Genomic DNA, 14,583 nt, shown 5'->3' on the forward strand with positions numbered 1-14,583 from the left:
ATTCACAGGTGGCCACTAATTATCTTCCGCATGATTGCCCCACTTAAGAATCTACTACTGCAACGGAAGTCAATGGGAGCTCTGCTCTGAAAAATTAGCCCTTAAGCATCTGTAGCTGGGTTCCCAACATTAGTAAACATTGAAAATGTTGGCCTTAATCCATCCCAGTTTCTCCTCTGTGAAGATAAATGTATTTATATTGGTGAAGCACTCAGATACTTCAGCCAGTAAACTTATGATTGTGTAACTAGTGCAGGCTTTGGAGGGTGGGCAATAAATAAGGGTAGGATTATGTCACAGACGTCATGGATTATGTGACTTTCGGAGACCTTTGTAACATTTTCCAGCCTCGGCGTGGTCAGCCGATGGGGGCCCTGGAGCTCTGAGCTACCAAGGGTGGCGGGGGGACTCTGGAGCTCTCTGCTGCTACAGGTGGTGGAGGAGGCCCCCTGCAGCTCCCAGTCACCACCGACAATGGGGTTGGACCCCACCTTCTGCAGTGGGTCTAGGCTCTCATCCCTCCCTGCTTGGGCTTCGGTTCTCCTTCCCCCTCCCCCTCTCCCAAATTTTGTCTTGGTTATTTTTAGCAAAAGTCAGAGACAGGTCATGGGCTTCTATGATTTTTTGTTTATTGCCTGTGACCTGTCCCTGACTTTTACTAAAAATAACCATGACAAAATCTTAACCTTAGCAATAAATAATGCGGGGGGGGGGGGGGTATGGGGAGGCGGGCGTACATAGAAAGATGAGGACAAAAGATTATTCACTAAGTGAGCGCCATCCATCCTGTGCACTTTATTTGGCAGGGGTCCTGGGGGAAAAATCGTAAGTGATCATGGAATTAAAGAGTATCATAATGCATGTGCCCAGGGGGGCCAAATTAAGGTTGCTTGGGCATTTCCTAACTTGTACATGCTTGACTTCGCAATCATCACTTCAAACGTGTTTTTTATACAATAGAACTCTATTGCAGTAGTCACACTGCATTGTTATACGGAGGAGACAAAGCCGTGAGTTGAATGAGTGCAGAGAAAAATATATGCACTCAGAGGCAAGAGCTCAGTCTCATTCCCTACACCTTGCATGCCTTGCCTCGTTTCTGTACAGTTACATTAAATTCTGTTTTCCTTCCTTATGCATGAATCCTTGGGGCCTGTAGCTTTTGGGTGGTGCTCTGTTGAGTTGCCTGACCCTCATACAGATAGGATATCTCCATTAATTAATTTATTTATCTATCTCCTAGAACTGGAAGGGACCTTAAAAGGTCATCGAGTCCAGCCCCCTGCCTTCACTAGCAGGACCAAGTACTGATTTTGCCCTAGATCTCTAAGTGGCCCCCTCAAGGATTGAACTCACAACCCTGGGTTTAGCAGGCCAATGCTCAAACCCCTATAAGGCCATGACTGGGCCCAAAACTAATACAAAACAAATAAAACATGATGATTGTCTAGGCAGCATGCAATACCAGCAAGTATGCATAATTGTACTGGGTGACTGCTGTGTATCAGCTTTCATTCAGCACACTACATCCTCATATCCATTAGAGGGCAGAGCTGTTCCACAGTTAAACACTTGAGCTGAGGTTTCATAGCACCCTTGGTTCCTGCAATGACCTGATAATGACTAATAATGACACAGCACCTAGAGGTCCCAATTAGGAACAGGGCCCTGTTGTGCTAGGCGTTGTTACACACATGATAGGTAAAGGGTGAAGAAAGGAGAAAGGCCAATGCTGCATTCTAACATTCTTGACTTTAGTGGGCGTGCAGAAGGCCAATGCTACGTGCGTTTGAAAAGGCCACCCTCAATGAGGCAGGCGTCAGGGAAGGAGGCGAGGCAAGAGGGGATTAGTACATTGGAAACTGGGGCGACAGCAGATATTAACAGTAGAGGCAAGGGATGGTGATGGGGAGAGAAGATGGAGAAGAGCACAGAAGTACAACTGGCAGCTAAGGTCTTGTGAAGTAGTGGGTTGTTGGTGCAAACAGTCAATCAGAGGAAGGAAATTATCAATAGACACTGAAATGAGTGTTATCACTGTCCTGGGGCTGTTGAGTGTTGTAGTCTCTGCCTGCTGAACTGACTCTGGTCTGGAAATTATTTCCACGCTAACCAACTTTTCTGGAAAATCAGTGCAATGTATAGAGACAACGTACACTTAACCATTGTTCTGTCTGTGACAACTATCCCATCATTCCAGACACAATAGCTGCAACAGGTGCATCGCAGACACCTAGCATGACAGAAGGCTCGTGCTAGACAGAAATTCCATGGACAGGAATACATAAAGGTGCAATTGTATAGGTGTACAAAGATCTAATAGTTTTGTAGGTCGCAATCAAACAATGTTATCATGGGAAAGTAAAGCACCAAAAGTGAGAAATTGCCAAACTCAAGGTTGCCCTTTTGCCTTGCTTTTTTACTTATGAAATATCAGGATTGTCAAATCAGTTCTTACATAAGAACGGCCATACTGGGTCAGACCAAAGGTCCATCTAGCCCAGTGTCCTGCCTTCCGACAGTGGCCAATGCCAGGTGCTTCTGAGGGAATGAACCGAACAGGTAATCATCAACGGATCCATCCCCAGTTGCCCATTTCCCAGCTTCTGACAAACAGAGGCTAGCGACACCATCCTTGCCCATCCTGGCTAATAGCCATTAATGGACTTAACCTCCATGAATTTATCCAGTTCTCTTTTAAACGCTGTTATAGTCCTAGCCTTCACAACCTCCTCAGGCAAGGAGTTCCACAAGTTGACTGTGTGTTGTGTGAAGAAGAACTTCCTTTTATTTGTTTTAAACTTGCTGCCTATTAATTTCATTTGGTGACCCCTAGTTCTTGTATTATGGGAATAAGTAAATAACTTTTCGTTATCTACTTTCTCCACATCACTCATGATTTTATATACCTCTATCATATCCCCCCTTAGTCTCCTCTTTTCCAAGCTGAAAAGTCCTAGCCTCTTTAATCTCTCCTCATATGGGACCTGTTCCAAACCCCTAATCATTTTAGTTGCCCTTCTCTGAACCTTTTCTAGTGTCTTTTTTGAGATGAGGAGACCACATCTGTATGCAGTATTCAAGATGTGGGCGTACCATCGATTTATATAAGGGCAATAAGATATTCTCTGTCTTATTCTCTATCCCCTTTTCAATGATTCCTAACATCCTGTTTGCTTTTTTGACCGCCTCTGCACACTGCGTGGACATCTTCAGAGAACTGTCCACGATGACTCCAAGTTCTTTTTCCTGATTCGTTGTAGCTAAATTAGCCCCCATCATATTGTATGTATAGTTGGGGTTATTTTTTCCAATGTGCATTACTTTACATTTATCCACATTATATTTCATTTGCCATTTTGTTGACCAATCACTTAGTTTTGTGAGATCTTTTTGAAGTTCTTCACAGTCTGCTTTGGTCCTAACTATCTTGAGCAGTTTAGTATCATCTGCAAACTTTGCCACCTCACTTTTTACCCCTTTCTCCAGATCATTTTCCTGCTTTATTGGTGGTTTTCCTCTTGGGACCCAGAGAGTTGAGTTTTGAGCTCTCTTGACCCTTGATTGAACAGGGGAAGGAGGTGTTGACTCTTCAGCAAAAGGGCTGTCCTTGGAAGTGTTTGAGTTCAGTTAGCCAGTCAGAAGGATTCTGATAGGCTGAGTAGAAAACACTTCCCCTCTTAATTGTTCTGGTTTCACCTGCATAGCATTTCTGTCAAATATTTGCCCAGTCAAGCATAGTCTTCCAATCAAACAGGATAGTTGAGTTAAATTTCTAATGTAAACAAACAGAAACAACAAATCTTCCCAGCTTCACTTATACATCATAAGGAAGCAGAAAGGCGCACCCATTTCCCCCATGGTAGAGCCCCTTCCAAGTCCTAGTTCCTGAGTATGGCGTATTTTCAGTGTAAGATGGTGGTTCCTACAGACCCCAACAACACTGGCCCAATACTCCCTGTTTTGACTGGGGGAAGGTTCCAGACCACAATACAGCAGGAGCATGCCGTAATGGAATACTAAAAACAGGTCCTAAAGGAAATACCTTATCTGTACTGCAGGGAATCTTAAAACTAGGTAGGTGTCTATTTTTGTAAAGCAAAAGGGTGCTGAATTGAACTGCAATTTCTAACTTGGTTTGATGTCTGTATCCTACAGCTGTCTTATGCTATTGGTCTGAGCCACCCTCTAGCCATTTCCGTATTCCACTACGGCACTTCAGATAGATCAGAAGAAGAGCTGCTTGAAATTGTACAGAAAAACTTTGATCTACGCCTTGGAGTCATTATAAGGTTTGTCTCCCATTGGAGAACTTACACACATTGACAGTTCACTCTAGTATAATAGACAGTTGAACAATTTAAATTCAAGTGTTTGGCTCCTGTGCTCCTGACTCTGAAACAATTTATAATCATTAAAATACCCATTAGCGCCATCTTTGTGTCCTCCCCTCTACACAAACTGCTCCACTCGGAGGCCTAAAACCAGTCCTCAAGTGCAGTCCTCCCTGTAGAATGGTTTAAAACATCCTGCCCATAAAACTTGTCTATACTACATATTTTTACCAAGCTTGTAAGAAGGTGATAATGCTGTTTAGTTCTGGTACAATTTGTGGCCACACATCTTAGCTTACACATGATTATAACTAGGGGTCTACTTAAATCGCGGGGAAATGAAACATTTTTCATGGGTTGGTCACATCATAACTAGCAGATTTTGCAGATGTGTTCATACTATGCTGCCGCCCTTACTTCTGCGCTGTTGCTGGCGGCAGTGCTGCCTTCAGAGCTGGGTGCCTGGCCAGCAGCCGCCGCTCTATGGCCGCTCAGTTCTGAAGGCAGCGTAGAAGTAAGGGTGGCAATACCACCATCCCCTACAGCTTTCACAGGGGAGACCAGATTTCATGGTCCTTGACACGTTTTTCACAGCTGCAAATTTGGTAGGGCCCTAAAAGTGGACACAAGAACAAATGGATATAAACTGGCTATCAGGAAGTTTAGACTTGAAATTAGACGAAGGTTTCTAACCATCAGAGGAGTGAAGTTCTGGAACAGCCTTCCAAGGGGAGTAGTGGGGGCAAAAGACATATCTGGCTTCAAGACTAAGCTTGATAAGTTTATGGAGGGGATGGTATAATGGGATAGCCTAATTTTGGCAATTAATTTGTCTTTGACTACTAGCGGTAAATATGCCCAATGGCTTGTGATGGGATGTTAGATGGGGTGGGATCTGAGTTACTACAGAGAATTCTTTCCTGGGTGTCTGGCTGGTGAGTCTTGCCCACATGCTCAGGGTTTAGCTGATCGCCATATTTGGGGTCGGGAAGGAATTTTCCTCCAGGGCAGATTGGCAGAAGCCCTGGGGGTTTTTCGCTTTCCTCTGCAGCGTGGGGCACGGGTCACTTGCTGGAAGATTCTCTGCACCTTGAAGTCTTTAAACCACGATTTGAGGACTTCAGTGGCTCAGACACAGGTTTGATACAGGAGTGGGTGGGTGAGATTCTGTGGCCTGCATTGTGCAGGAGGTCAGACTAGATGATCATAATGGTCCCTTCTGACCTTAAAGTCTATGATTCTATAATTATAACCATGGCAGTGTACTGCATTTCACTGTGTCTCATGACCAGGGTAATGTAGTATGCATGTCAAAGTGTAATTAAACTTCAGTACAGTTCCTCTGTGTCATAGACAGGACTGCCTAACAGCACCTGCCACTGGGTTACCTAGTGTTCCTACCTCCCTAGTTCATCTGAAGACTCCCACTTCTACAGAGGACTGCTCTGTAATGAGGTCTCCCTGCACTCTCTCCCTTTGTGGCAGCTGTCCCACAGGGTGTTGCTACCTATGGTCCAGCTTCTGATATACTTCACAAATAATCCCACTGAATCAGTGAGATTGTCTGTGGAATAAATAACCCTCACTCAAGTTGAATACATCTGAATCTGGCCCTTTTCAGAAAGTGGCAGTCCAGTACTTGCTGTGGCTAGCCATCAGGAGCTGTAGCAAGCATGTCAACATCCACTTCTGGAGAGGTGGATTTTGGGGCCAGCTACTGCAAATATTTTCTCCATTTCAGGAAAGTGTTTGGTTTGATAATGAGGTGAAAACCCAACTAGTGATCTGGAACAAAGAGCCAACCTTAATAATAGTGCTGCAATCTTATAAAGCCTGTTGGAAGTTGACTAAACTTGGTTTAAAAGGCAGCCAGCTAGTCCCATGTTTTAGGAGTCTACTTAAATTGCAGAGAAAACACACATTTTTTGTGGGTTGGTCACAACATAAATAGCAAATTTCATGAATGACATGGCTATTTATGCCGTGACCAACCCACAAAAAATGAGTGCTTTCTCTGCAGTGTTTCTCAAAGTGGGGGCCCCGACCCAAAAGGGAGTCGCAAGCCTATTGTAGGGGGGTTGTGATATTGCCACTCTTACATCTGTGCTGCTGCTCTCAGCAGTGCTGCCTTCAGAGCTGGGTGGCAGCTGCTGGCCGGGATCCCAGCTCTGAAGGCAGTGTCGCCGCCAGCAGCAGCACAGAAGTAAGGATGGCATGGTACGCTATCGCCACCCTTACTTCTGTGCTGCTCCTGCTGCTCTTGGTGGTGCTGCCTTCAGAGCTAGGCACCCCACCAGCAGCTGCTGCTCTCTGCTCTGCCTTCAGATCTGGGTGGCCAGAAACCAAATTTCACAGGGGAAACCAGATTTCATGGTCTGCGATGTGATTTTTCATGGCTGCAAATCTGGTAGACCCCTACCCATGTTTGTTAGATGCTCTCATAATAAACACAGGGAAACAACCACAACATTGTGTAAAAGTATTAGGGACTTGGCTTAAAGCCCTAAGCCAAAATCCAGTTGTGGCTAAAACTATAAAAACCATTGAAAGTGTCACCTAATCAACAGCAGTAGTGGGGGGAAAAACCCTGTGCAGCCATCGAAGCTGTCCTATTCCATTTTTTACTCTGCTTCCACCATGGCGTGGCTGGTGACACTCGCCCAATGCAGTCCTTGCACTCAGGGGAGCATAAAGACTGCGCTTGTGCTTGGCCCCTCCCCTCTGGAGGGGGTCAGAATGGGAAGGGGGTAGTGCTCCCTGACCAGCACTTGCCTGCTTGCACAGAGGCGGGGTGCAGTCTGACCCGAATACTTACCTTTGGTCACTGATTCATCAGACTCTACGTGAATCATAGGTGCTGTCTCCATGGATGCTCCAGCTGGGGGAAGGGATGAAATGGGGGCGGGGCCCGGGGTGGAGTGGGAGGGGAAGAGGTGGCGTGGAGGCGGGGCCTGGGGCTGAGCATTAGATGCTGGCGCCTGTGATGTGAATTGTTATGGGGAATTGCCTCTCTACTCCTAGTTTTCAGTTTTAATCTCTTTATCTGTGTAAAGTGCTAATATAAACTTAAGAATCCCTTTCAGGATTTTGAAAACATTGCTTTAATTGCTCACGTACATCTTCAATCTAGCATACTTAATGTGGTTCTAGTCTGATGGGGACTATAAATAGTATTGTGGAGTTTCATATATATTGTGTCTGAGGAAAACCTGGATGTATTACAGAAGTAGAAAGGCTATGTTCACACTACAGCTTAGGTTGGTATAAATTATGTCACTCAGGGGTGCGAATAAGCCACACCTCCGAGTGTGGGCAGCGCTATGTCCATGGGAGAGCTTCTCCTGCCAACACAGCTACTACTGCTCATGGGGGCTGGAATAATTAAGTCAACGGGAGAGTTTTCCACCGATGCAGCTGCGTGGCTGTAGGCTCGGTAGTGTAGCCATCGCCTAAGTTATTTATGTACCTTAAATAATCGGATAAACATTTTTCTTTCCAAGTTATAATGTCAAAATGTGGAGAAACTTTCTGCCAGTATCTTTAAATCTTTACTACTCTTCAATCAGCTGTTAACTCTGCATACACAGAGGGAGCAGATCTGTTGAGTAAGATCATCACTTCCATAGTACATTTCAGAGGACAGCATTTTATAGCTTTTCTGAAGATAGGAGTACTTGTGGCACCTTAGAGTGAAGATTAGACACTCAGGCCTAGGCTGACACCTTTATTATATACTGTACTCTGGAAAGTAATATCCTTCCTGTGGTAGTGACCAGTATTCACAGACTGGACTCAATCTGCTAGTACGATCTAAATTCTTATTTGCTGTTTTCACTCTTGCTGTTGATAAGCTGATGGCTTCAGTGATTTCTTATTATATTATTCTTATTATTTTATTATAACACCCAGACCCTCTTGACTTCAGTGATTTTTGTTCATTTAATAACATCCAACGCAACATGGTTAATACATATCGCTAGATTAATCCCTTTCTCACAAACCATTTTCACTATTTTGAGCACCACAGGTGATCTGTTCCAATCAACTAGGAGCCAAAAGTTTTGGAGTCTTTGTGACAGGGTGTAAATAGCCTAAGGCTTATTCATCACTCTGTGTGCTTTGCAAGTGTCCCCACGTGGGCCAAACTAAGGAGATAATTGGTTAAGGACTGGATGATTAAACAACTAACAAGGTGATTCAGCTCATCAGCTGGGGATAGTTAAAAGAGACAGGGGAGGAGAGGAAGGTTGGAAAGAAGGGCTAGCCCATGATCCCAGAGAGATGAGAGCTCTCCCTGTTTCTCACCCTGTGTCTGAGGAGAAAGTAAAAGCCTTATGTTGTGGGGCACAAGCACTTGTATAGCACATTGTAAATAACGCACATGGTGTTGAACCTATGCAGGAGTGTGTGAGGTCTGTTTGCAATGAAGAATCCATGCTGAGGGAACCCCACCCTGTGACAGTCTTGCTGCTTTGTTGCTCATTTACTTGGTCTTTTAAGTATTAGCGTCTTCTAAATTAGGGCCTGACGCAAAGCTTATTGGAGTCAATAGGAATTTTTTTCCATTGTTTGCGGTAGGCTTTGGATCAGGCCCTTACATCTTGTTTTAAAGTAGTCTTGTCCAAATGTAAGTACTGGTATGATATGTGGTCCTGATATTGGCTCCTGCATGCTCTGGACCACAAAGCCTCTTTCCAGCTTGAAGATCTATGGATATCCTGGTGGTACTTGTTCCACTTTACTTAGGGTAGGTCTACACTTACCCGGTAGTTCGGCGGCAAGCAAATCGAACTTCTGGGTTCGACTTATCACGTCTTGTCTGGACGCGATAAGTCGAACCCGGAAGTGCTCGCCGTCGACTGCGGTACTCCAGCTCGGCGAGAGGAGTACGCGAAGTCGACGGGGGAGCCTGCCTGCCGCGTCTGGACTGAGGTAAGTTCGAACTAAGGTACTTCGAACTTCGGCTACGTTATTCACGTAGCTGAAGTTGCGTACCTTAGTTCGAATTGGGGGGTTAGTGTAGACCTGCCCTTAGTTATTAAAGGCTTGGGCAATAGCCAGGACAATAATCCTGACAATAATATTAATGATCTAGATGATGGGATTAATTGCACCCTCAGCAAGTTCACAGATGACACTAAGATGGGGGGTGAGGTAGATATGCTGGAGGGTAGGAATAGGGTCCAGAGTGACCTAGACAAATTGGAGGATTGGGCCAAAAGAAATCTGATGAGGTTCAACAAGGACAAGTGCAGAGTCCTGCACTTAGGATGGAAGAATCCCATGCACTGCTACAGGCTGGGGACCGACTGGCTAAGCAGCAGTTCTGCAGAAAAGGACCTGGGGATTACAGTGGATGAGAAGCTGGATATGAGTCAGCAGAGTGCCATTGTTGCCAAGAAGACCAACGGCATATTGGGCTGTATTAGTAGGAGCATTGCCAGCAGATCGAGGGAAGTGATTATTCCCCTCTACTCGGCACTGGTGAGGCCACATCTGGAGTATTGCGTTGAGTATTTGGTCCCCCCACTACAGAAGGGATGTCAACAAATTGGAGAGAGTCCAGAGGAGGGCAACGAAAATGATTAGGGGGCTGTGGCACATGACTTACGAAGAGAGGCTGAGGGAACTGGGGTTATTTAGTCTACAGAAGAGAAGTGTGAGGGGAGATTTGATAGCAGCCTTGAACTACCTGAAGGGGGGTTTCCAAAGAGGATGGAGCTCGGCTGTTCTCAGTGGTGGCAGATGACCGAACAAGGAGCAATGGTCTCAAGTTGCAGTGGGGGAGGTCTAGGTTGGATATTAGGAAACACGATTTCACTAGGAGGGTGGTGAAGCACTGGAATGGGTTACCCTAGGGAAGTGGTGGAATCTCCATCCTTAGAGGTTTTCAAGGCCTGGCTTGACAAAGCCCTGGCTGGGATGATTTAGTGGGTGTTGGTCCTGCTTTCAGCAGGGGATTGGACTAGATGACCTCCTGAGGTCTCTTCCAACCCTAATATTCTATGAATAAGGTGCTCAAGAGGAAATTAGCTTAAGAACAGTAGAGTAAGCAATTGCCTATATTCAACATAAACCCTTCAAATAAAGATTAACAAGTACAGTGAGCCTGGATTCAATGAAACTTTCATTACAGTGAAATGCAGTAAGGGCCCATATTGATTCAGACGTTGGCTGATATTGGGACACAAATCCAGTGTAGAGAAATATGCCCCTCTGGCCGAAACCTTGAGAGCTAAAGGTTACCAGGTCCAGACACATGCACTGATCATCAGAGCCTTAGGCGCAGGGGACCCCAGTAACGAGCGAGTGCCGACAGAATGCGGAATTGGTCAACGCTACGCTTGGCTGATGCGGCAACTCATGGTGACAGATGCCATCAGGTGGTTGAGGGACATCTACATAGAACACATCACTGGACATCGGCAATACCAGGAGGGTGAGCTGGAGTGCCGATGAGAAGCGCAGTCAGGAAAGTAACAAATACTTTCCTCGTGGATTGTATTTTCTAAATGGACAACCAATCTAATTCTCAATTACTGAGGGACAATCTCCACTCACTGATATATTTTGCTTTCCACAACCAAATCTCCGTGCAACGTTTCATGAGTGATGTACCCGTGTATTCGGATTCTAATATCTAAACTGTATTGTTAAATCTATTCACCTAAATTTGGGTTATTGCTGATTATGTACTCTATGTATCATATGACTTTTAAAAACTAATTCTGTATTTGTGGATAATCTATGCACTATACCCAGATGTACAAACACTCTTTCCCCAACCTTTGTATTATATAATTTTTTTTAACATTAGCTTTAATAAAATTTTTAAATCAGAGATTGACCATTACAGTAGCTGTAAACCCCAAGTATAGGCACTGTAAACCCTTATTACACTAGACTTGCATTAGTGCAATTTACTCTGGTTGCAAGCAGGGTTAAGCTCCACCCGTGCAAAAAGCGGCTTTGCCTGTCACTAGCGTCTTGCACCAGTGCAGCTATGCTGGCATCTATTTACTGATGGCTGTTATCAGGTCAAAACCCTAGTGTAGACAAAAACTAGCTGGCTTGGAAAATATTCATTTGGCAGAACCCATGTTCATTGTGAAAATTGGTATTTAGTGTTTAGACTTACTAATGTGGAAGTACAGTACTGTCCTTCATAGGTCCTTTCCTGGATGTTTCCTACATGAGGATATGCTCTGTCTTTGTGTTATGGCTACATTTGAATATACCCTATGTTACATTTAAAATGAACAAAGCATCCTTCCACAGACTTGCACAGGCATAGGAGAAAAACATTTCAAGTCCATAGGCACATTTTGTGAACATTGTGGCTGAGCTAGGTGATCCAAATCATAACCTTCTGGTAGATGATACATTCTTAGCTGACATCAGGTATTTATGTATGTTTCTGCTACTAGCTGCATACTGATATTGCCTCTGATAGTTAGACTTTCAGGCATTCCACTGTTGGTTTTCAAGGGCTATAAATGGACCCTGAATCCATTCTGTGGCTGCTGTTCCCTTTGTAAATTTGGATGATTTCATGGAGGAGAGATGATAGTTTGCACTGTCAGTTAAAATCATTCCCCTTGTTCGTATGAGAAAGGCATCAGAGTATCTTGATGCACTAATATACTTGCATCTTCTCTTGCATCTTCTTTTTCTTTTTATGCAGGGAACTGGATTTGAAGAGACCAATATATCAACAGACTGCATGTTATGGGCACTTTGGAAGAGAAGAATTTACATGGGAAATACCAAAGAAGCTTGTGTATTAAGCTTTTCCAAACCTGTCTCTTATAATGGAGAATCTTTTTAATGAGCAGGTATGACCTCTAAACTGTCAGAGGGGAAAAGGATCTTTTTAAAATCTAATAAATGACATTCTTATAACTGAACTAGGTACTGACAACTATAAGCAATGTAACTTTTATGCTGGCTTTACATTTTAAATACACATATGTGAAACCTAGTGTCTCTTCATTTATTTTTTCAGAAAGGACTCAGGTGACTTACAACCTTTAGGCTTTGTCTTCACTACCCGCCGATCCGGCGGGTAGCAATCGGTTTTTCGGGGATCGACTTACCGCGTCTAGTGAAGACGCGGTAAAATCGATCCCTGATCGCTCTGCCGTCGACTCCGGAAATCCACCTCGGCAGGAGGCGGCAGCGGAGGCGGCGGCAGCGCGGCAGCGGTCGACTTTCCCGCGTCCTCACCGCTAGGTAAGCCAACCTAAAATACGCAACTTCAGCTACGGTATTCACGTAGCTGAAGTTGCGTATCTTAGGTCGGACCCCCGCTGTAGTGTAGACCTAGCCTTAGTCTCTGTTGTAGTGATCCAAGTGAGTTAGTGAAAATACTCACCTATTATGGGATATTACATATTATAACCTGTATATGCCTTAGCTGTGAGATAACATTTACTTAAGTTTGCTTTAATGTGAGTCAAAGCTTTGTGTGTATACTTTTGTGACAGTTGGTGTGTGTGTTTCAGTGTAAACACCCAGGGCTTGCTTGCACAGCTAGTTAAGTGCTACGCTCTAACTGGCCCTGTGGGCCCAGCTTCCATACACGATAAGTTCTGTAGTGCAGTTTGATATACTCCCACTGTAACTTTATAGTTTGTGGTAGCTGGGTCCACAGGGCCAGTTAGTGCATGATAGGCTAGTGCGCTGTCCATTCACACCCCAGCTTGCTGCACACTAAATGTAGACAAGTTCCCCCAGTCTTCATTGACCTGAAACTTTCCGTGCTTGGTCTGGCTACATTTTAATATTGGTTGTGTGTAAACTCTGAGCTGAATGAGTTTAATCTACCCAAGTTTTGAAATGTAAACATTTTCCTGTTGTAGAAAATATTTGTAAACTCAAGTGACTGAAAACGTAAATCAAAATTAACATGAGATGCACAATTGTTTAATTTTTCAAGGACTACTATAGGATTACAAAGGCTAGTACATGTGAAAGAACATTCTTCCTCTTTCACATGAGCAAATGATCTCCCTGTTCTAAACTAATATAGAATATTGTCCGTGCGTAGTTTTGTAGGCAACCCAAAAGAGGGGGGCAGGGCCTCTCTCCTTCAGTGCTGAGCTCACCTCAAACACAAGTAATTGGATTGTGATACTAATTTCCATTGAGGTAGAAGAGAGCTCCTCCCTGCATGTAATGGCTGGGCTATTGCTCTCAAATGCAAAAGTAAAACTGCTGTGCAGGTCCACTTCATGTATGCCTTGACATGGGCAACTCCTAGAGCCATGTTAGTCTGCTTGAGTTTGGATAGCTGTTCTTGCCTCAGTAAGTTTCTACTTACAAATGCAGGCCTGATCCATCAAAACAATGTTATAAATCACTCTTGTTATGCAGGGAGGACCCCGTTCTTCCCTTGAATAAGCAGAAGCAATCCGAGTGATTGTAATGGAAGTCTTGACTATGCCCACAAGGGCAGGACAGGGCCCTGTGTCTTTATCCAAAATGAATATAGTTTGATCTAGATACACCCATTCCAGGAGCAGAACATGTTCTAGTTTAACCATCCATTTTAATATGCTCATGTCGAAATATTGTCTGGAGATACATAAATGGAGCGGTTGATAATGGTGCTGGAATAATTCAAAATAACTTTCTCAACACCATTAGCAACATTGGGATTAAAGTGTTAGGATACTGAATGTCAAGAGTTGACCTAGACCCACCAGAACTGGATGTTCCTGGGGCAGGAATCAGTACAAGTACTAGACTCTATGTAAAAGGTGTTTAAGTAGACAGGCATGAGGCCTCTTTTCTCTCACCCCATTTTGGGATCAAGAACCAATCAGCAACTTGGTGGAAAGAGAGAGTAATGAAGATCCATTTCTTGCAGGGTTAGTTCATTCTCTTTTCCTGGAGGACTGACTCTTTTCAGTCTTGCTGTGGTTCTAGAATGTACAGCTCTCCAAATGAAGAGCACGATGTAGCGTTAAGAATATATCAACAATTACATTCAAAAAACGACATTAAAAGAATATTAAGGTTGTAAAGTCAAGCACTCAAACACTTAGGAATTGCTTCTGCAACCTTAATTCATTCCCATTCGGTGCATACATTACAGTCCTTAATTACATAATCACATACTAGCTTTCCCACAGGACTGCTGCCTTATTTAGTGTACAGAATATAATATGCTCCCTGAATACTTTGTTTTACTTCCATTGTCCTGTGTGTTGTCCCAGGCCTTATTTAATGGACATGAGTTAAGGAG

General features: G+C 44.1%; 1 protein-coding gene across 1 annotated transcript in view; it reads left to right on the forward strand.

Annotated features, from left to right (window-relative positions):
• Positions 1-12,121, forward strand: part of LOC135880346 (S-adenosylmethionine synthase-like) — a 36,468-nt gene extending 24,347 nt beyond the window's left edge. The window contains exons 8-9 of the mRNA XM_065406612.1: positions 4,159-4,292; positions 12,019-12,121. Of these exons, the coding sequence (XP_065262684.1) occupies positions 4,159-4,292; positions 12,019-12,121 (237 nt within the window). The remainder of the gene's footprint in view (positions 1-4,158; positions 4,293-12,018) is intronic.
• Positions 12,122-14,583: the final 2,462 nt, after the last annotated feature.

The sequence above is a fragment of the Emys orbicularis genome, chromosome 6 (genome assembly GCF_028017835.1).
Source record: "Emys orbicularis isolate rEmyOrb1 chromosome 6, rEmyOrb1.hap1, whole genome shotgun sequence".
NCBI classification, from domain to species: Eukaryota; Metazoa; Chordata; order Testudines; family Emydidae; genus Emys; species Emys orbicularis.